The sequence below is a fragment of the Lissotriton vulgaris genome, unplaced genomic scaffold (genome assembly GCF_964263255.1).
Source record: "Lissotriton vulgaris unplaced genomic scaffold, aLisVul1.2 SCAFFOLD_2347, whole genome shotgun sequence".
In the NCBI taxonomy this organism is placed as follows: domain Eukaryota; kingdom Metazoa; phylum Chordata; class Amphibia; order Caudata; family Salamandridae; genus Lissotriton; species Lissotriton vulgaris.
In genome coordinates, this window is record NW_028248842.1 from 247,972 (window position 1) to 270,508 (window position 22,537).

The following is a 22,537-nucleotide window of genomic DNA, read 5'->3' on the forward strand; positions in this document are numbered from 1 at the left end:
AAGCATGCCAGATTCAACATAGAAAATATATCATCCCTATGTAGTAAAAAAGAGTTCTAGTATATGCAAAATGGCTACTCCTCTCAACTAACAGGTCTGCGGGATGGCTCACACTGTAGAGGGAGCACTTAAGGTTGTCCCTTGGGCTGCAACTGACAGCTTTACACAGCAGTAAGAACTTCATTTCCTGGAATCACGTTTGCAAAGGGGCAGGACTCAGTGGTCCAAAAAGCTTTGCTGTTATTGGTGGCGGGGTAAGCTTTCCAGTGCGCAGGTCAGTGTATATAAAAGTCACCCACACTTTGCGGTGTGGTACGCTCTAGGAGAGGGACATGACTTAAAGGCCCAGAAAGCCTTGACGTTATTGGAGGCGAGGGAAACTTTCTGCGCACCAGTGGGGGCATATAAATGGCACTCAATTTCCGCGGCGTTGGGGACGCTAGGAGAGGGCCAGGACTCAGAAGCCCAGAAAGTGCTGTTGTTATTGGAGGGGGAAAGCTTTTCATGCCGGTCGGCGTATATAAATGTCACTCACAATCTGCGGCGTGGGACGCACCCAGGCACGTACCCGGGCGAAGATTGCCCAGAAGAGGCTACGATGGGCCACCCTCATTTAATTTGCTACTTTAATGGGTTAATCTCCTGACTATCCCGGGTCAGCCCCGTTGGGGGTAGCTGCGCGCTTTATAATCTTCAAAATAAATAAATATCCAGCGGCATCTCCTCCGCTAAGTCGGAGAGGGGAGGAGCCCAACTGTTCTGCGAGCAGTTTAAAAAAGGAAAACTAAAATGATAATAACCTATGTTATTTTTTATTTTAGTTTTCTATTCCTGCTTAGGTGCGGGCGGGGCTCAGCTGGCCAGAGCAGGTGCCAGGAGAGGTGTTGTGAGCACACACTAAAGTGGGCCGGTCATGCGCACTTTGAATGTAATATTATGCTTTGTGGGGATTTTAACGCTAAATTTACTCTCCAAACAATTGATTTGGGCACCATTAAATCTTGCTTTCATATCAGGAGCTACATTTACTTTTCCAATGGGCTTTGTGGGAGGCACGGAACAGACAGTTATGCAACCGCTGCCTCAACATAATGGGCTTAGGTTATTTGGGTGCCTGCCTGATCATATTAAGTTTTAACAGCCTAATTAAATCTAATTTAGACACTTTTAAGGTGTGTTTATCTGATAATATTCTGGGGAAACGTATGTGATCAGTATAAAGCTTTATGTGAATGAATAAGTAGATCATTGCTTAAGCCTGTAGGCAGACCTGCGCCTATAGGTACTCGCTAGTTTGATAGATCTTGCTCTTATGCTAATAGGAATTTGTGGAGAGCCTTAGCCTCTACTCCCAGGAATTCCACTGCACTTGCACAGGCTCGGGCCCTTAATAAAGAGGCCTTGTGTAAAAGAAATATTGGGGATAATTGGGATCCTTTAGCTGTTGCAGCTTCTTCTAAGAACGCAAGTGTGTTGTGGAGAGAGGTTAATGATCTAAGAGCACAAAGTCATCGCCCTCCTTTATGAGTAGTCCTATCACTGTAGAGCAATGGTTGGCGCATTCTAGTAATATATATGGAGAAACTTCTGATTGCAGCATCTCTGCTGATTGACTTTGTAATCGTAATAATATTGCGAGGCTCCATAGCTCGTGGATGAATTCATTGTTGTCCGTAATCAAAGCTCCCCTAGTAGAACTCTGTGGACATATGGGGCGCCCACTGGCCTTTTTAAACACTAGGTAGAATTTGGACTCCTTTACTTCCTAAAGTATTTATGAACTTTGATCCAAATGTTCTCACTCCTTCATGGCCAAGCTCTATTATCACTGCAGTCTTTAAAAAAGGGAGCTATACCAATTCTAAATATCATAGACCCATCTCTTTAATTTACTCCACTGTTAAAAACATTGTGAGGGTTACTTTTAGTAGATTAAGATACACAAAATTATGTATTATCTCCTTGCCACTATGGGTTCAGAGAAAGGCCTGGTACAAAGGAACAGTGTCTAAATCTTCACTTGTTAGTAAACAAATACACTATAGCTAGAATGAGCCCGTTGTACTTGGCTTTCATGGACTTGTCTTCCGCTTTTGACAAGGTCAATAGTGATAAGCTATGAGCAATTTTATTGGAGTCAGGGATTGATTCTGCTATTGTTTATTATCTGGATTATTTGCATCAGAATCTGCTCCCTACGGTCAGATTTGGACCAAATGTTGAACTTTCCTTTCCTTTCACCTTGCATCAGGGTGTGAGACAAGGGTGCATGCCAAACCCTTTATTGTTTATTTTATACATTAATAAACTCGGTGGGTCAGATTCACAAAGGTAAACTTACATGTTTGTGTAAGTTTACTACCTTTTAGTAATCACAAAGGTAAACTTCGACCGAAAGTCTAACTTTACAACTTTTTGGTATTCACAAAGGGAAGTTACAACTAGTAAAGTTATATTTGTGGTCTAAGTTTACCTTTGTGAATAACGCAAAGTAGAAAAGTCAGACTTTTGGTCTAACTTTACCTTATGAAAATCGAAAAGAAATAAAGTTAGATTTTTGGTTTAAGTTTACCCTTGAGAAAACCGAAAAGTATTACAATTATACAAAAGTGTAAGTTTACCTTTGTGAATCGGGCCCAATGTTCCTTTGAATGGCGTAACTCAAGATGTCCCCTACGCCAATTCAGTTTCTATACATGTACTTTCTTATGCTGATGATGCTGTGCTTCTTGCCTGAACTCTAAATGCTTTTCGTAGCTTAGTAGATGTTTTTTAAGAATTTATGATGGATCTAGACCTGTCAATCAACTTTACTAAATCCCACACCATGGCATGTGGCACTAAGCACAATTCATTACACACACTCTGTATTAATGGGAATAGCTTGAAGATAGTGTCTGGATTTCCATATCTATGTCCCAGATTTGATTCCAATGGGTCATGGGCAGAAAATGTAAGGTACAGGACTGCCAAGATGTCCCCTATACCAATTCAGTTTCTATAAGTGTACTTTCATATGCTGATGATGCTGTGCTTCTTGCCTGAACTCTAAATGCTTTTCGTAGCTTAGTAAGTGTTGTTTTCAGAATTTATGTTGGCTCTAGACCTGTCAACCAACTTTACTAAATCCCACACCGTGGCATGTGGCACTAAGCACTATTTTTCACACACTCTCTGTATTAACGGGAATAGCTTAAAGAGAGTGTCGGATTTCCATATCTAGGTCCCGTATTTGATTCCAATGGGTCTTGGGCAGAAAATGTAAGGTACAGGACTGACAAGTTTATGAAAGCAGCATTTTCAGTTTTCAATGTTTCTAAGGCTGTGGGGGGCAAGCTGATCCCTCCTCTTTTAGAAGAATACATTAAACAATGTGTACCTATGGCTAGTAATGGAAGTAGGATATGGGGTTTAGGTGACTGTCAGGCAATGCAAGTAGAGGAGAATCGATTTGCAGCCGTCTCCTCTCCCCATCCTCATTCAACTCCCCATATATACACACACATACACACATGTATAAACACATGTATAAACACACGTTTATTGCATAGTTATAGTTAGGTCAGCTGTTCCTTCGAAAAAGCGTTTATTGTGTTGGTAATAACTTTCAGACCAACTGATGACTCTCCACAAAACTTTCCGAAAAGGAGCTACTTTTGTACTAGTTTATAAATGGAAAGTTTCAGAGTGATCTGTTAAGCGGAGGCAGAGAAAAAGGGGGTCCCTATAAGTCAAATCCCCATGTATTTTCCATAGACTTCTTTAAGAAGGGCTGCAGCAAAAACTGCTCAACGAAATCACAGCAAATTTGGCAGGAAGCTAGATCTTGGTCCACAGATTGTTTTCTGTGATTTGGTGTAAATCCGTTCTGTAGTTTTTGAGGAATGAAAGTTTACAAATAATTGTATATCTGGACAGTTTGGTCGCGAGAAGCTAGAGAGAGTTTCACGGGAGCGCCAATTCAAAATAAAAGCGCTCCGATTGGCCCTTTGAGCCTTCCCACTCCCACAGGGAATAAATTAATTTAGTTAATTTAAAATCTCCCTTACCTTTCCACGACATCACCTCTCCAGCTCTTCTGAGGTGGGGCACACGTCGTTTAGAGGTAGCGGAAGGGTATGTCGGTTTCGTCTAATGACGCCGATAGCCTTCACCACCCTTACTACACACCTACCTTTACAACGTAATTAGCTTTAAAGGCATGCATAGTAAAGGCTATTCGTGGTAATGGTGCACACCCTTACCACCCATATACTTTTACCCTACATATTTTTACAAAGTAATTCATTGTAAAGGCATGTGTGGTAAAGGCTATGCATGGTAACAGTACAAGCGCTGTAACACATGCATGGTTAAGTATATGAGTGGAAACAGCTGCGTTGTTTCCCAATATATACATATTATCACATAATACAGGCAGAGGCACAGGTTCTCGGCCCGCAGTTTTGTGAATTGTTTTTTCTTTCATATTCGAGCAGTTCAACTCTAATATTGCTAACTGAACTACAAAATGCAACTTGTGAATCAGTCTTAATGTGTATCAGAATCAGAATCAGAAAAAGCTTTATTCGATTCGACAATAGATAGAAAAATCATAAAAGTGACAAGTTATATACACCATTTCATTTCATATTAAATAAATATCAGCCAAAACATTAAGATAGTATTAAATTGGTACATTTGTCAATCATAAAGCATTTACATATTAAGAGATCATAAAATTCCGCTTCCTCAGGATATTTTTTAAAAAACCAATCATGATCATAACACATTTCCCATTTTCCAGTTGTTTCAAATTTAAGTACGCTGGTCGGCACTGCCGCCACAAAACTTTTCTCAGATATGGTTTAATCCATCTTCTGTGTTCACTCTCATAACATTTACAGAATAGGATCACATGAAATGTAGATTGCAGTGATAGGTTGTCGCAAGGGCATAGTTCCAACTTCCTTGACCAATCATTTTTTGTTGGAAAAGTTACCAGGCGATGAAATAAGTCAAATCTGAACCTAGTCAGGATAAAGTGATCAAAACCCACTGGACAAAGGGATATAGATGGCTGGATCGCATAACAAGCCAACGTCATTTGATGTTGAATTACTGTTTTTTTTTATAACTTCACCCGAACATCTTAACTTCTCAAAATGATTCATACATAGGCTTTTTAGTTCTTTTCTGGACAGCCTAATAATCGATTCCGGGTAATCATATAAATCCGGCCTTTGCAGATCATTTAACGTTTTTCTAACGTACTCTAGCCAAGGGATTTGTTTTACGTTATCCAGGGCCATAACATCTTTAATAATTTCCCGATTAAGGCCCAGCTCTTCTGAGACCCATATTCTCTGCCAGAGTAAGATTGGTTGTAATTTGATAATGTCAGTGATAAAATCCATGCCTAATTCTGCATGACAATTAAAAACTGATATGCCCTGGGGAAGCGCTAACAGATATCGCAAAAAGCAGTTTTCTGCTATTTGGATAGACGCTACATCATAAAAGCCCCAAAAACCCGCCCCATAGAGTGCAATGCTTCTACATTTTGCCATGGATGTTTTAAACAAAATTTCAGGGGGTCTTTTCCCTAGTTTTTTAGAGAAATTCATTAATGCCGCAATGGAGCGTTTGAACAATAGAGTCCTACTCTTTATCGCTGGAGCCCACGAACCAGATCCATCTAGTAACACCCCCAAATAAGAAAAGGTTTTTGTGTGTTCAATTGCAAGGCCATCCATCTTGATGGCTTTACATTTAGCCCGTCCTTTCCCGCACAGCATCACAAAGGATTTTTTGGCATTGATTTTTAAACCCCTTGTTTCCATAAACTCCTTTTATCTGGAGAGTGCATTCTGGGCGCCTATCCTGGTTCTGGCCATAAGCACAGCGTCATCCGCATAGAGGAGGGAGACTACCTGCTTTTTTCCATATCTGGGGGAATCAATAGTACTGGCCTCCAGTTCCCCCTCCAAAGCATTTGTATATATGGAGAAGAGGAAAGGGGCCAGAACGCAGCCCTGTCTAACTCCCTTCTCTATGCGGAAAAACCCTGTACATTCACCCCTCAGCCCATGTCTCACCTTTGCACTTGCGCCTGAATATAGCTGTCAGAGGAAGTGCCTTATCGCTGGTTCCACCCCAATTTCCTCTAGTGTTTGCCACAGCTTGACATAATCCACACAGTCAAAGGCGGCTGTGAGATCAACGAATATGGCATATAGACATCCTATTTTTGCCTGAGTGTATTTCCCCTGAAGCATTACAAAATTAAGAACCTGCTCCACAGTGCCCATCCCCTCCCTAAAACCATACTGGACCGGGCTCAGAATGTTGTTTTCATTTACCCAGATTTGCAATTTATTTAAGACCACCCTGCCTGCAATTTTCATGAGAGAGTCCATAAGAGATATGGGCCTATAGTTTACTGGATTCTCTCTGTCCCCTTTTTTATAAATAGGTATAATTACTGATTCGGCCCATGTTTTAATAAATCCCTTAGCACAACAGGCCACTATGACGCGTGTGCAAATAGGGGGCCCATAATTCGGTGGTCATCTTAAAAATATCGTTTGGGATTCCATCTGGGCCCGGAGCTTTGCTTCCTTTGCTTTAATTTATTGCACATAAGACTTCCTCGAGTGGAATCTCTATGGCTATTGGAAAGGGATCCTGCTCTTGTACACCTAAATCCTCTACCTCTGATGGCATCCCCGATTCCACGGCATCTTTTTTATATACGTTCGAAAAATAGTCTATCCAAGTTTTTTCATCTATGGCGACTTCTATTCTAGCGATATCTTTTTTAGTGAAGTAGGGTGCGTTTACTGTCTGCCAGAACAGTTTTGAATCTCTGCATTGCGAGGCCTTCAGGAGGTTTTGCCAAGCCAATTCTTTTATTTCTTTTTTTCGGAGAATCCGGGTTCGGTTATAATTCTTTCTACAATCTCTAATTAATACATAGTCCCTAGGTTTAGCTCTAAGTGCAGCTTTAAGATGTGCATAAGCTTTTGTGCATTTCGTGTCAAACCATTCTTTGCTCTTGTTATTTTTCTTAGAGTTTGGTTTCGCGAGAGAATCTTGGATGATAGCGGTGATGTCCCCGAAAGCATCCAAGATTTCATCATTAGTAGATTCCTCTCTCAAACATACCAGGATAGGTGACAAAGCCTTTGATATAATATCAGCATTAGTTTTCATCGGGTCCTTTTTACCCCACTTTAATGCATAGCCATTTTGGCGTGCTAGCACAATTTCTTGCGACCATGCCAGGGACTCAATAGTGGCGGAATGATTACAGTCAAGTAGATTTAGATATAAGCTAAGGGGCAAATGGTCACTAAGACCATTTGAATGAATCAGAAATTTGTCAACCCAGTTGGAATATCTTATAGGTAAGATGATAAAATCGATAACAGATTGGGAACCCCTTGCTATAAAGGTTGAGCTAAAGTCGACCTTCGGGGAGCACATCATGTTTACAAAACCAAGATCGAATATGGCCATGATGTCGTTTATTTTTTCCCCTCTAACTGTATGTGCAAAGTGATTCTTACCGCCACTTTCTTCCCAAACCTTTTCTCTTGGGCTGCATACATTCAAATTACATACAGTTATATTGAAATCCCCGCCCCATACCAAAATTACATCTCTTCCTTTTACTAAATTTACGTAATTTAAATCCTCCTGAAGCTTTTTCATCACTTCCATAAAATCAGCATTTTTAATATTGTTATAGAAATGTACTATCAACAGCTCTGTACCCGAGTATAAAACAATAGATACCAATTGGTAATAAGGGGAGCACTTCAACATTTTGATCTTCTGTACCCTCAGCAAGTTTGATAGATATACACAAATACCCCCTTTATGTCTTCCATGTACAGAACGGACGGCTGGAATATGAAAGGTCTTGTAGCCATCCAAGTGTTTTTCAGTTAGAAGCCAGTCCTAATGTGTATCTTATATGTATCTGCTCATTATAAAGTTGGCATTTCTCACCTATGTGCTATATGTCGTTTGTCTAACGTGTATCCAGAGGGCAATAGTACTTTGCTCTTCACTTACCTAAAGCAATTCATGAGACAATTAACAGAAGAAAGTAGTGAACCGACAAGACACTGTGCTTCTCTCTCTTGCTTGTTCTTCCCCGTCTTCTCTCCCCTTCAGAGGGCAGCCCGAGCTCTCGAAGATATATGTAATGTGAGGCTGACCTTAAGTGGAAGAAAGCCTTTTTGACAGTTGAATTCCTCTGCTATCATAAGCGTGACATTCTACACCTGCGTGTATTTCCTTACACTATACTATAACCAGCCGCAGCCCATTCAGGTAAGAGCGGTAGGGCCAGGTGTGGGGGGATTTCGACGGATGATGACAAGGGAAAATTAAATAAATAATTAATGTTCCGTCGTGGTTGTCCACCGAAATCCACCCCCACCCAGCCCATCGCCCCTCCGCTCTTACCTGCACGGGCCGCAGCTGACTATAACCGTAATATTTATCCGAGACCCCAGACGCACAATACAATTCTCTGGTACCCAATTCTTCCACTTTAAGTTTTCAGTAATATTTTCCCATGTTAATATTTTTCTTTAGCTCCCATTTCATGGGAATTGGGCTGGAAGTTTGAAAGAAACACAGCTGCTAGGTCCCCTACATTGCCACGTGCTCCCATGTCTACCCTTCGTATGATTTTAACAAAGTCTGTTCCTAAATGTAATACACCTGGTAATATGTTAAAACAATGTATCATTTATGAACACACAGCTGGGACCTTCATAATGAAAGAGGCCATTTTCCCTCTTGATGGCCAATGTGGAATCCATTGGAAATTAAGTATGGGCTTACCTCGTAAATGGTTCCATCTGCACAGCGCAGAACCCCATGTCCCTGCCGCTGGTCCATGACCCAGTCTCCCTCATAGTGATCACCATTCCTTAAAAAGTGAATCAAAGTTACTAAACACAAGAAAGCACAAGTGGTACAACAGAATATACATTGCAAAAGTTAGATCTTCAACTGCAGCTGATGATTGCTGTATTCAAGTATTAAACAAGTACAGAAGTGATGAAAATATTCCCCTAACAGTACCAATGCTCCCAACTGATGAAAATGGAAAAGGGTCTTTGTCTGCAGAATGAAAAAAGACAAATGGTTACTTACTTGAAGTCTTGGTTCTGCATTGTAAGGCTCTTCACTGAAGTAATAAATATAAGAATAAGCTCCCGCTGGGTGCCGAGATCCCTCATTTGAAAGGGTGGAAAGGCTAACATGTCTAAATGTTGGGGAGCACCAAAAGCCAATCTCAAACAAGATTTTCAGATCCCTTCTCAAGGGATACTATATAGCAGCACCAATAACACAACCTGCTGCCTACATGTTTTAGAAAGAAGGAAAAATCCAGCCAAATAGGCTTACATTACAAAAGTTAAAAAAGACCTGCTTTCCCTTTAAGGCTCCAGTACCTCCAGCTACCCATGATGCCATGTACAAGCAACTTCTTCATAGAGTCGTTTTTTAAAGTGAATAGTGGAGACTAGGAAAGAATATCTGAAAGTTGTATTCCTGATGACCAAAAAAGAAGTCTGGGAGGGTGTGGATGACTTCAATGATGGTTCCTATAATGCACCATTTTTTACTGCATCACTGGATCTTCATTGATACTCATAAACGTTAGATGGGATAGTAAACTAAACAGTGTCAGGTCTTGCTGGCCCTTGGGAATCAGGAATAAAAATGGTATTCACTATAAGAAACTTAAGGAGCATCAAGTTTAGGGTAAATGAAAGAGGTTTCACAAAGCATCTTGATCAACACTAGAGTCAAAGTCAACTTTCACCCGTCCGCGCCTGGACCGTGCCCAGCGCCAGAGCCCCTGGTCCTCGTATAGTCCACCCCTCCCGCATTTCTTACGATGCCACCTCCCTCCTAGCCCTCAACCCCGGCCGCTCCCTCACCTGCGTCCAAGCTGCTCCTGGACACACCCATGGACCCTTCTCCTGCTACTCCTGCAAGTTCGACGGCTCCAAGAACAACTCCTCAACTACGAACTCACAACAGATATCCGATCCCAACCACCTACAATGCATCCTGCTCAACACCCGCTCGGTCCACAGACACGCCATTGACCTCTGGAATCTACTCGACACCTTCTCTCCGGACGTCGCCTTCCTAACAGAAACATGGATGAACGCCTCTTCTGCCCCAGACATCACCATTGCCATCCCGGAAGGCTAAAAGATCATTCGCAAGGACCGTACCGGCCACACAGGAGGAGGCATCGCTATCGTCCATAAGAAATCCATCCGCATCTCTACCAGCTCAGACATCAATCTCGCCAACTCTGAACACCTTCACTTCCAGATCCACATCGACCCCAAGACCACACTCAGAGGCACCCTCCTTTACAGGCCACCAGGACCCCGAGCACAATTTAGTGAAGACATCACGGACTTCATCACTCCACTCGCGCTCCCCTCCGAGGACTACATCCTTTTGGGAGACCTCAACTTTCACCTTGAAAAGAACAACGACCGCAACACCACCACCCTTTTGGACAACCTCGCCAACCTCGGACTTAAACAACTTGTCACTACCCCCACCCACATCGCTTGTCACACACTCGACCCTATCTTCACCTCCAGCAAGCATGTTTCCTTCAGCCACACCACAGCTCTCCTTTGGACTTACCACAGCTGCATTCACTTCACCTACAACAAGCCCACATCCAACAACCACCCCCAACCCACTCTGCAAAGAAACTGGAACAAAATCACCATCGACCAGATCTCCTCATCGCTTCTTCAAAAGCCCCCCGCCCACTCCTCAAACCCAGACCAAGCTGCCACCAACCTCACCCAATGGTTATCCAACAGCGCCGACATCCTAGCACCACTGAAAAAACGACAAATCAAACGAGGCAGCAAGAAGGCCTCCTGGTTCAACGATGACCTTAAGAAATCCAAGAAACTCTGTCGCTCCCTCAAGAAGGCCTGGAACAAAAGACCCAACCTCCAGCACCAAGGACGCCTTCAAAAACGCCACCCGCATACACCACCAACTAATCCGAAATGCCACGAAAGCAGCCTTCAAGGACCGTCTAGATAACAACGCCCACAACAGCAAGGAATTATTCAACATCGTCAAAGAATTTACCAACCCCTCAGCCAACTCCAACGACATCACCCCCTCTCAAGCCCTCTGCGACTCCCTAGCCTCATTCTTCCACAACAAAATTGCAGACATCCACAACAGCTTCGACAACCAACCCGGAGACCAACCCACCCAATCCCCTGTAGGACCCCCACGCCCCCTGAACATCCTCAATGACTGGATGCCAATCTCCACTGAGGACACCATCCGTCTGATGAACTCTATCCACTCAGGATCCCCCACTGACCCTTGCCCTCACCACATCTTTAACAAAGCTGACTCCATTATTGCACCGCACCTCCGAGACGTCATCAACTGCTCCCTCAACTCCGCAACCTTCCGGGAAAGCTGGAAACATGCCGAACTCAGCGCCCTCCTGAAGAAACCCACAGCTGACCCCACCGAACTCAAAAACTATCGCCCTATCTCACTCCTTCCATTCCCGGCCAAAGTCATCGAGAAAGCTGTCAACAACCAGCTCGCCGCATTCCTCGAAACCAACAAATCCCTCGACTCCTCACAGTCCGGCTTCCGAGCCAAGCACAGCACCGAAACCGCCCTCATCGCACCAACAGACGACATTCGAACTCTACTGGACAATGGAGACACAGTCGCCCTCATCCTCCTCGACCTCTCCGCAGCCTTCGACACAGTCTGCCATAGCACCCTTCTACAGCGCCTCAAAAACATCGGAATCCAAGTAAAAGCTCTGGAATGGATCACCCCGTTCCTCTCCGGAAGAACCCAGTCCGCCTTCCACCATTCAAGTCAGAGGCTACTGAAGTCATCTGCGGCGTACCTCAAGGGTCCTCACTCAGTCCCACCCTCTTCAACGTTTACATGAGCCCCCTCGCGGCCATCGCACGCCAACATAACCTCAACATCATCTCCTACGCCGACGACACTCAACTGATCCTATCACTCACCAGAGACCCTAACACGGCCAAAACCAACCTACACGAAGGAATGAAAGAAGTAGCCGAATGGATGAAGCACAGCCGTCTGAAACTGAACTCAGACAAAACAGAAGTCCTCATCTTAGGTACCTCCCCCTCCGCCTGGGACGACTCTTGGTGGCCAGAGGCCCTTGGAAAAGCACCCATCCCGACGGACCACGCACGGAACCTGGGCGTCATCCTGGATTCCTCACTCTCAATGAACAGACATGTCAACGCCGTTTCCTCATCTTGCTTCAACATTCTTCGCATGCTCAAAAAAACATTTCGCTGGATCCCTACCGAAACTAGAAAAACAGTCACCCACGCTCTGGTCACGAGCCGACTGGACTACGGAAACACCCTCTACGCCAGCACCACCGCAAAACTCCAGAAAAAACTACAACGCATCCAGAACGCCTCAGCCAGGCTCATATTAGACATCCCACGTAAAGAACACATCTCTGATCACCTGAGAAACCTCCACTGGCTCCCCGTCAATAAGAGGATCACTTTCCGGCTCCTAACCCACGCACATAAAGCACTCTACGAAATCGGACCCGAATGCCTCAACACACGACTATCCTTCTACTCCCCCTCCCGCCAGCTACGATCCTCCAACCAAGCCCTTGCCACTGTACCTCGCATCAACAAAACCACCATGGGAGGTAGATCCTTCTCCTACCTAGCAGCTAAAACTTGGAACTCACTTCCCACTCACCTTCGCCTTACTCAGAACCACCTAGCATTCAGAAAGCAACTCAAAACGTGGATATTCGACAAGTAACTCCCCACCCTTCTTCAAGCGCCTTGAGACCCTCTGGGTATGTAGCGCGCTATACAAATCTTTTGACTTGACTTGACTTGACTTGAATGTGTTAACTGATTTCCAAGTAGTGCCTTAGAAATGCCTCAAAGCGCTGGTGGCTGTTTTTCCCTGTTGTGGAAGGAGTTCTTGGATTCCCTGGTAGAGGTTTATTATATTGTTAATACAGGGATATGCATGCTACAATCAAAGAGGTGGATTGTTTTGTGGTGGCTTGACCACGTCAAATGTGACAATAATTAATACAGAGTTAGTTCGATTTAGGTAAGAAACATTCTCCTATAGGGGATTGGTTGATTAAGAACACTTGAAGAGTGATGGTTTGGTTATTGTAGAATTCTGAGACTACTTTTGGGAGAATAGAAGGTTGAGTTCTCATCACCACCCTACTAGCATGGAACACAGTATGAGTTTGCAAGGCTGAGTGGCCTTTAATTTCACTAAACCTATGGGCAGATTTGATGGCTGTTAGAAAGGCAGTCTTCCAGGACAGATGCTGCAATGGAGCTGCAATGAGCTCACAATGATGTCCTCGATGGAGGAAAGACTTACTTTTAGTCCTCTAAAATGTCTTTATTATAGGAATTTTGGGAAAGGATGCCAGAGTTGGACCTTTTCTATAAGCCTTGATCACAGAGGATAATTGCAGAATTAATAAAGCCAGATGTAATAGGTATGGATGAATGACATCCCGATGCAGGTGATACAATTGCAGGCTCTTTGGCTGACTCCATAAGCAACACCTCTTCTATATGAAGGAACACCAAGCCCTCGTTGAAGCATATTTGACTTTTTCGTTGCATGATTAAGGGAGGTTTAGATGCCCGTATAGTCTGATCTAAGGAGCCATGCTGCCAAACTCAAGGCTCTAAGGATCAGGTGCTATAGCTGGTCCTGTGATTTAGTCAATAGGGTTGGTTTGCATGGCAACCTCTTGTGAGGCTTGACAGACATTTTCTGCAGAGCTAGATACTACCACTTTTTTAACTAGTCCGGAGCAATGAGGATCACTGTTGCTTGACAATTCCAGAATTTCACTATGAATGTGGGTATCAAAGAAATGGAATATAAGGCATAAAGTAAGGTCTTTGAACAGCTTATCAAAAAGGCACAGCCCAGTGAGCATGGTTGCGGTAGTCTGGACGCAAAGCCTTCACATTTATTGTTTTCAGATGTTGTTAAGAGATTTCTAATTAGATAGCAACAATCTACTAAAATGTGATAAAGAATATAGTTGTTGAGGATTAGCTGGTGATTTTTCTTGTGAAATCGGCTTAGGAAATCTACTTGATAAGTTTGGCAATCTCTGGGAAATGTATTGCCCCTATGGTCAGGACCACAACCAGATGTTCTGCAATTCTAGTGACAGAGGTCTTGATCTTGTACGCCTTTGCTTGTTTCCGTAGTGCTGGTCGTTTTATTGTCTATTTCAATTAGAATCCCATTTGTTGTCAGAGATGGTAGGAATACCTTGATAGCTAGATGGATAGACTACCCTCAGCTCTAGGTAACTGAAGTGATGAGCTTTCCTTTTTTGACCAATGGCCTTACACAGAGCTCCCAAGTGAGCTCCCCATCCAGAGAGAGCTGCATCTGTCACAGTAGTTTGAGTTGGAGGTTCCTATTACAACAGGACTGTTTAAATTAGGGTTTCTTTTTTGAACCACCATGAGAGACATTTTCTTTTAGATACTGAAATGTGAAATTTGTCATCCTAATAGTTGTTCTTCTGAACAACATTTATTGACACTGATGGAGAGGTCTCAAATGCAGCCTTGCATTTGAAATAATGAAAATGCAGGATGCCGTGGGGCCAGGCCTCCAACCAGTAACTCGTGAGCTACTGTAGCACTGCAGCTACCTCTTTGTAGCTCAACTGTGTGCAGCCCAGCTTATCATATTAGAAAGCTTTTGCTTGTTTGGATTAATATACGTATAAAAAAATGGAGATTATACAACACTAATAATATTTGTAGCTCTCTATGCGTTTCATTGAACATAAGTAGCTCTCAGTACAGAAAAGGTTGGCGACCCCTGCGGCTGGACCTACGTAGGGAAGAGGGATGTTAGATTTGAAGTCTTCAACCGAAAATGTAATTTCTCCTAAATGAATAACACTCTCTCTTCCATAGGACACACCCTTCCTTGCACTGCGTTATGTGTTGCTTTCACATAGAATACGACCTGAAATTGATATGTGACCAGCTTTCTTAATGTTTTTTTAGACCTAGACTGAATAGCGTCTTTGAGGTAGTATGGAGGTATCCTTTCTCAGAGTGACTAATTGAAACCCTGAGGATGATTTTGGAGGAGTTGGCAGTGAAAGTGCTTTGAAGCGTAGAGTGTTACCATGCTTTACAATAATCATCACTGACTTGCCTTTTGTGATATTTTTCCCACTCTCTTCGAGGTGTAAAGATACAGATCCCTTAATGGAATGTAAAGTTGAGAGGAGTGTACCAAGGCGTCACTGGCGGTTGTTGGTAAATTGGTTCCCTGAAGTTTTGGAAGGCTAAGCCGGATCTGACTTGTATACAGAGTCCCTCTGTTGATAGAGATATACATGGTTTGGTTTATGTTGCTGCTATTGTTGCAGAGAGTAGGAAAAACCCGCAGAGGGCAATACTATTGGTATCTGTGCTTGAATTGGGGCTTGAAGAACTTTCTCTGCTCTTCAAGGCCCACTGGCTTGAGTGTCTCTGCCTCATTGTGACCATCTCTTCTTGAATATGCTGCAGTACAAATATGAAGAGTCTTAATAAGAATGGTCAGCCTTTTCCGTTGTGCACTTCAGTGTAGGGAGACACAACCAAGGCAAATGCCTCAAGATAACGAGAGATAGAGAGAGAGAGAGAGAGAGAGAGAGAGAGAGAGAGAGAGAGAGAGAGAGAGAGAGAGAGAGAGAGAGAGAGAGAGAGAGACTGACTTGGTAGAGCAGGATTTCTAAACTGAACACTTATCATGTCACTGACCATGCATGGAAACTCCATGGGGTTTATACAGTGCTTAATTTGACCCAGTGGTGTTCGGTGCTCAGGACCTTATCTGAATCATTTTTGGCCACTATAGGTGTGGCAGGGTATACTCAGACATGAGTCCATTTCTCACTGCACCATCAGGATTCAAGCAAGCTGGGCCGAAGACGGCTGAAATGCCAGAAACCGGTCCCCGGTAGCTTGTCTCCTTTCTGGTGAAGAATTGGCTTGGTAGTTTAGTCTGCCCTGTTCCCATGATGCACTGGGCCAGGGACAGACTGATTTGCATATAGCCAGGTTCTGAGCTGGGATGGTGCAGTGAGATAAATAACGGTGATGGATCAAGCCCTGATCTTTGGACTGGGTAAGAGTGGTCTGCTTAATTCAGACACTCTGTTCATCACCACCCCCTTATCTGAATCATTTTTGGCCACTATAGGTGTGGCAGGGTATACTCAGACATGAGTCCCTTTCTCACTGCACCATCAGGATTCAAGCAAGCCGGGCCGAAGACGGCTGAAATGCCAGAAACCGGTCCCCGGTAGCTTGTCTCCTTTCTGGTGAAGAATTGGCTTGGTAGTTTAGTCTGCCCTGTTCCCATGATGCACTGGGCCAGGGACAGCCTGATTTGCATATAGCCAGGTTCTGAGCTGGGATGGTGCAGTGAGATAAATAACAGTGATGGATCAAGCCCTGATCTTTGGACTGGGTAAGAGTGGTCTGCTTAATTCAGACACTCTGTTCATCACCACCCCCTTATCTGAATCATTTTTGGCCACTATAGGTGTGGCAGGGTATACTCAGACATGAGTCCCTTTCTCACTGCACCATCAGGATTCAAGCAAGCCGGGCCGAAGACGGCGGAAATGCCAGAAACCGGTCCCCGGTAGCTTGTCTCCTTTCTGGTGAAGAATTGGCTTGGTAGTTTAGTCTGCCCTGTTCCCATGATGCACTGGGCCAGGGACTGACTGATTTGCATATAGCCAGGTTCTGAGCTGGGATGGTGCAGTGAGATAAATAACGGTGATGGATCAAGCCCTGATCTTTGGACTGGGTAAGAGTGGTCTGCTTAATTCAGACACTCTGTTCATCACCACCCCCTTATCTGAATCATTTTTGGCCACTATAGGTGTGGCAGGGTATACTCAGACATGAGTCCCTTTCTCACTGCACCATCAGGATTCAAGCAAGCCGGGCCGAAGACGGCTGAAATACCAGAAACCGGTCCCCGGTAGGTTGTCTCCTTTCTGGTGAAGAATTGGCTTGGTAGTTTAGTCTGCCCTGTTCCCATGATGCACTGGGCCAGGGACAGACTGATTTGCATATAGCCAGGTTCTGAGCTGGGATGGTGCAGTGAGATAAATAACAGTGATGGATCAAGCCCTGATCTTTGGACTGGGTAAGAGTGGTCTGCTTAATTCAGACACTCTGTTCATCACCACCCCCTTATCTGAATCGGTGCTCAGGACCGGCACTTAATCATCAACAGGCGATTTTCATGAGCACCAGTTAAGGATCCATTCATTTATGGGGGGAGTAAGTGATTTGACCAGGTTCACAGGATGTTGAGCTGACTCCGAGACTCAAACCTGTTTCCCCAGCAGCAAGGTCGGCTGCTCTACCCATTACGCCCCATCCTCTCCCCACTTTCATGGTTAGTACTTGGTTCTGTTTTAGTGGCGCTAACAGGAGAAATGAGTTGCTGCAAGCTGCCTCTTGACGAGAGCCCAGGCACTTATTTTTTTACAAATAAACCTCTTGGTTCATGGCAGTAAATGTCAGGGAGGGAAATGTTGTACTCTCATTGGTTACATTTAGGATAAGTAAAGAGACTAGTCTGACATGATGTCTGAAGCTTGGGTAGTCAGAAATTACACATAGCTTAAAGGGCAGAATGTCCAGGATATAGGGGCAAGATCAACAAAATGCCCTCCATTCTCTATGTTGCTTTCAAATTCTGGCTCTCTGAGAAGGAGAACATCTGGAGAAGGGCCACAGCATTCCAGTGTGTAGTGTCCGTACGTGTCCTTAACAACTTTGGGATATCTCACAGGGTGCACATGATGCACGACACACAGGTCTCTAAAGTGATCCAAGGTGATGTGGGCAACAAGTGAATGGAGCATTGAATATGACTGGCTATCTCGTAGTTGAAAGCACTAGTAAAGAGAGAGAGAGATTTTTATTTTTTTATTTCCTCTCTCTCGAACCAAGGTCTCTCAAAGGATTCACCCCCAGTCAAAAGATCTGGGTTAAATCTTTCATTCTTTTGATCACCATGTCACCACAGTTTAGACCCAGTCATATGCAAATCAGTCTTGACCCTGTGCCTCACAGGAACAGTCCAAACTGAACTACCAAGCCAGGTCCACAGTGGACCGGAAACAAGCATCCTGGGACCGATTTCGGCTTTCACCCCTCATCAGCCAGGTTGCTCGAATCCAGTGAGCCTTGGACCCACGTCTGGGCATACCCAGCGCACTTAGGGCGAAAAAGCAAAAGACACACTGATGATGACGGAATGCAGAGCAAATCAAACATTCGCCCCAAGTCAAAAGAACTGGGTTAAATCCATCGTTCTTTTGCTCACCATGCCACCCCAGTTTAGACCCGACCATATGAAAATCTGTCTTGACCCTGTGCCACGTCTGTGTGTCTTTCCCTTCATGATAGTATTAGCGGACTGGAATTTGAAACACAGGCAACCAGTTATAGAATAAGATATTTTTAAGAAGTCCATGTTAAATAGAATACAGTAGTCTTAGGAATCAAGAATTAAACCAATGGAATGGCAAGAGCTAATAAGGGAGATTACTCATCAGTTAGAATAACATATCACAGGAGCAATGTGGATACCTAGATGTTGTTGAAATCTGCATAGGAAGTAAAACATCCGACAGCTAAAGGCAGGAGGTCTCAGGAGAGGCCATGGCTGAAAAATCACTCTTGCTGAGTTAATATAAAAGGACATTGTACAATATAAGAGTAAATCATCATAAAGTGGGTTCGCGGAAGCTGTTGGCTGCGTGTGGTGGCGATCCTCAGTTCTTTATTTTTAAAACGGTAGTGATTTTAAGACTCCTGTTTGTTTGTTTCTCCTCTTACCTGGTTGCCTGCCTCCTGTGTCACCTCTCCGCTCCCCTGGTCCCGATCCGGCACGGCTGAATGCCGCTTGTACCGGCGGGCCGACGGGGCTGCGGGCGCCATTTTAGGTAAGGCAGTCCAGCTTTGACCTCATTGGGTAGCGCTACTGACATCGCGCTCCCAAGCACTCTTAAGGCTATCCCCTTGCGCACGCGCCCAAGGCGCACCAAAGGCAAGCGCCCGTCCGCGGCCGGCCGGGGCAAGGGGCACCCCACTATGCCCAGTTTTTAACCTATACCTCGGAAGAACTCCGCTCTTACCAGGGCCCTTGGATCACCAGCCCTGGAACCGCCGCCCAAATCGGTCAAACTCAGCCTTGTCCGGCCCCACCCCACGCCACCCCTCCCAGCCACCCTGCCTCCACTACCCCCCCCTCTTCCCCTCCCCTAGGTCCCCCCCCGCCCAACTCGGCGTCCACTATCTCGGCCTTTCTTTTAAACACCAGATCGGCAGTCAAGCACCATCTCGAACTGTTTGTGTTTCTTGACTCCCACAAACCTGACCTCCTGTTTCTGACAAAAACTTGGTTCTGCCCAGATTTCCTGCCCAATGTACTCGCGGCCTTCCCTCCTCATACTACGTCCTGCGGGCCGATCAACCGGCAGGGAAGGCAGGAGGTGGCGTCACCCTGATTGTCCGCTCTGGCCTTCATTTCCAATTACTCCTTTCCCCGGCCATCATGGCAGTCGACTGTCTGGCGATCTGCCTCCTTTTAAGTCCCCATTACCTGCGTCCTTGTCTTTCGCCCCCCCATTCAACCCCCCACTTCATTATTGGGCTTCAGGAGTTGCTCGCTACGTTAGCAGTGAACAACTCCTCCGTTCTAGTTCTTGGGGATTTTAACTTCTGGCCATCCGACTCCGCGGAAGACGCGGTGTCTAAAGATTTCACCGATCTCCTTCACAGTTTAAATTTTGTGTCGCATGTCCACACACCCACCCATGTGGGGCATACCCTGGACCAAATTTGGTCACTCAACGTCCCGGTTACAACCCAAATCATCACGCCCTGTCTTTGGTCCGATCATTTTTTGATCTTGTTTTTCCTTGACCTTAGCCTCGCCAAACGTCCTTCCTTTCCCAAGAACACCTGGGCCCGTAATTGGAATAAGGTCGACATGCCCTCCCTTTGCTCCTCCCTTCAAGGTTCGTGTCCCACCCTAGAGGAGCTTGTCCCCTCATCTCAGGTAGCTGCCATCAATTAATGGCTTTCGAGGGTGTGTGACCAAGTGGCTCCCTTGAGACGCGTCACAGTCAGACGCGCCCACAATGCCAACAGATGGTTCACCGATGACTTTAAGGAGAAAAAATTGGTTGTGCGCCAGGCCAAGCGCCTGGAGGCGCGCTTACTGCCCGACTTTAAAAGCACATTATTCCCTCACACGTAACACCAACAAAAAAGCCATCCTCCTTGCCAAGACGGACTACTTCTCGGGCAAAATTCTCTCAGCTGAAAATCAGCCCAGGGTAATTTTCACCACAGTCTATGAGTTGGCCTTGTCAGATAGAGCCTTCCTCAAACCTTCCCCCTCCCAATCTGTTTGTGATTCCCTTAATAATTTTTTCATTGAGAAAATCGCAGTCATCAAGGCCAACATACCACCGCCTTCCTCCGCCTTTGTTGCCCGTCAGCCTCCGCCCAACAGATCCTATTTGGATCATATACCTCCTTTGACCAGGGAAACCCTTTCCCACCTGCTGGCCCGGGTCAAATCTGGTTCCCCCTCCGATGTCTGCCCTGATTTTGTATTGAGGGAGATCTTCCTAGCTTGCCCTTTGCCCCCCTTGGTTTTCCTCAACGACTCCCTCAAACAAGGCATTGTCCCTGACCACCACAAATCGGCAACAATAATTCCTATTTTGAAAAAACCTGGTGCGGATCCCTCTTCCCTCTCCAACTACCGTCCCATTTCCCTCCTCCGCTACCTGGGCAAAATCCTGGAGTGCCACATTACAACAGTCCTCAGCTCTTTTGTCGAGGACAATGGCTGTTTAGCCCCCTGTCAGGCTGGCTTTCGTCCGCTCCACTCCACCGAGAAAGTTGTGGTCTCATTCATGGACAAACTCCGGGAGGGGATGGATGTCAACCGGCCCCAGGCTCTGGTCCTCCTTCATTTGTCCGCCGCCTTTGACACGGTTGACCATTCCATTCTTCTTACCCGTGTCGAGGCGGCGGGCGTCAGGGGGCCCGTCCTAGCTCGGCTCACTTCTTTTTTGAGAGACCGCACTCAGGCCGTCCACCTTGCAGACTTTTCTGCCTCCCCACACAAGGTGCAGTGCGGTGTCCCTCAGGGCTCCGTCCTTTCCCCCCTTCTGTTTAATTTGTACATCTTTCCCCTCATTTTTGCTTTACAGCAGCCGGAGGTTACGTTTTTTAATTATGCTGATGACCTCCAGCTCATCTTCAACCTCTCTCACTCTCCTCAGTCCATTCACAGTTTTCAATCAGTTATGCTTTTCATCAGGGACTGGATGAACCTTAACCATCTTAAACTCAACCCAGACAAAACCGAGTTAGTTCTTACCGGTGGTACATCCAGTCCCTGGACCCCCACATTTTGTCCCCCCTCCCTTGGTTCCCCCCCTTCACCCTCCCACTCAGTCAAAACACTTGGGATCATGCTGAACCAACATCTCACTCTGCACTCCCAGATCAGCATGGTGGTCTCATCTTGTTTTTTTACCCTTCGCACCATTAGAAAGATTTCCAGATTATTTTCTTTTCCTGCCTTAAAACTCATCTTGATGGTGATGGTTCTATCGTGCCTAGACTACGGCAACATCTTGTACAATGGCGTCCCCGCCTATGCCCTCCGACGTCTCCAATTGGACCAGAACCAAGCTGCCCGCCTCATCCATGGTCTTTCCAAATCGCACCATGTCACCCCCCTATTAAAGGCCTTGCACTGGCTCCCCATCAGAGAGTGGGCTCTCTTTAAGCTGGGATGCACAACGTTTCAGGCCCGCGCCGGAACTGCTCCAGCTTTTATGAACTCGGAAATTAAAAACTATAGTCCCGCTAGAGAGCTGCGCTCTTCCACCCAGTCTCTCCTTTTTGTACCGCGGTTCAGGATGAATAAATTGAGGGGCATGAAATTATCTGTTCTTGGCCTCACTTTCTGGAACTCCCTCCCACTATCAGATCTACACCCTCGTATCCTGAGTTCGGCAAGGCACTCAAAACTTTTCTTTTTCTGCAAGCTTTCTCGCCCTAGTCCCCGCTCCTCTGCCTCCCAGGTTTTGCATCCCTCAGCGCCAAGAAACCGCTTGGTATACGTGCGCTTAACAAAAATTCAAATTCAACATCAGACTAGGTAGAAACTTCACAGGTGTGGCAAAAAAAACACAGTTTAATCAGAATATGGTGGCTTAGAATTATACAGAAGGGCTCTGACTCTTAAGAACTCTTAGAGTAGTGAATGTAGTTAGTAATAAGACTTATTACAAAAAGTATAGAAGATGTAGTGCATTCACAGACATGCTGGCAAAAGTAATTAACTGTGGAATGCATGA

General features: G+C 45.2%; 1 protein-coding gene across 1 annotated transcript in view; it reads right to left on the reverse strand.

Moving 5' to 3' along the window:
* Positions 1–22,537, reverse strand: part of LOC147663798 (MORN repeat-containing protein 1-like) — a 313,512-nt gene that overhangs the window by 206,834 nt on the left and 84,141 nt on the right. The window contains exon 6 of the mRNA XM_086950197.1: positions 8,842–8,929. Coding sequence (XP_086806323.1) covers positions 8,842–8,929 — 88 coding nt within the window. The remainder of the gene's footprint in view (positions 1–8,841; positions 8,930–22,537) is intronic.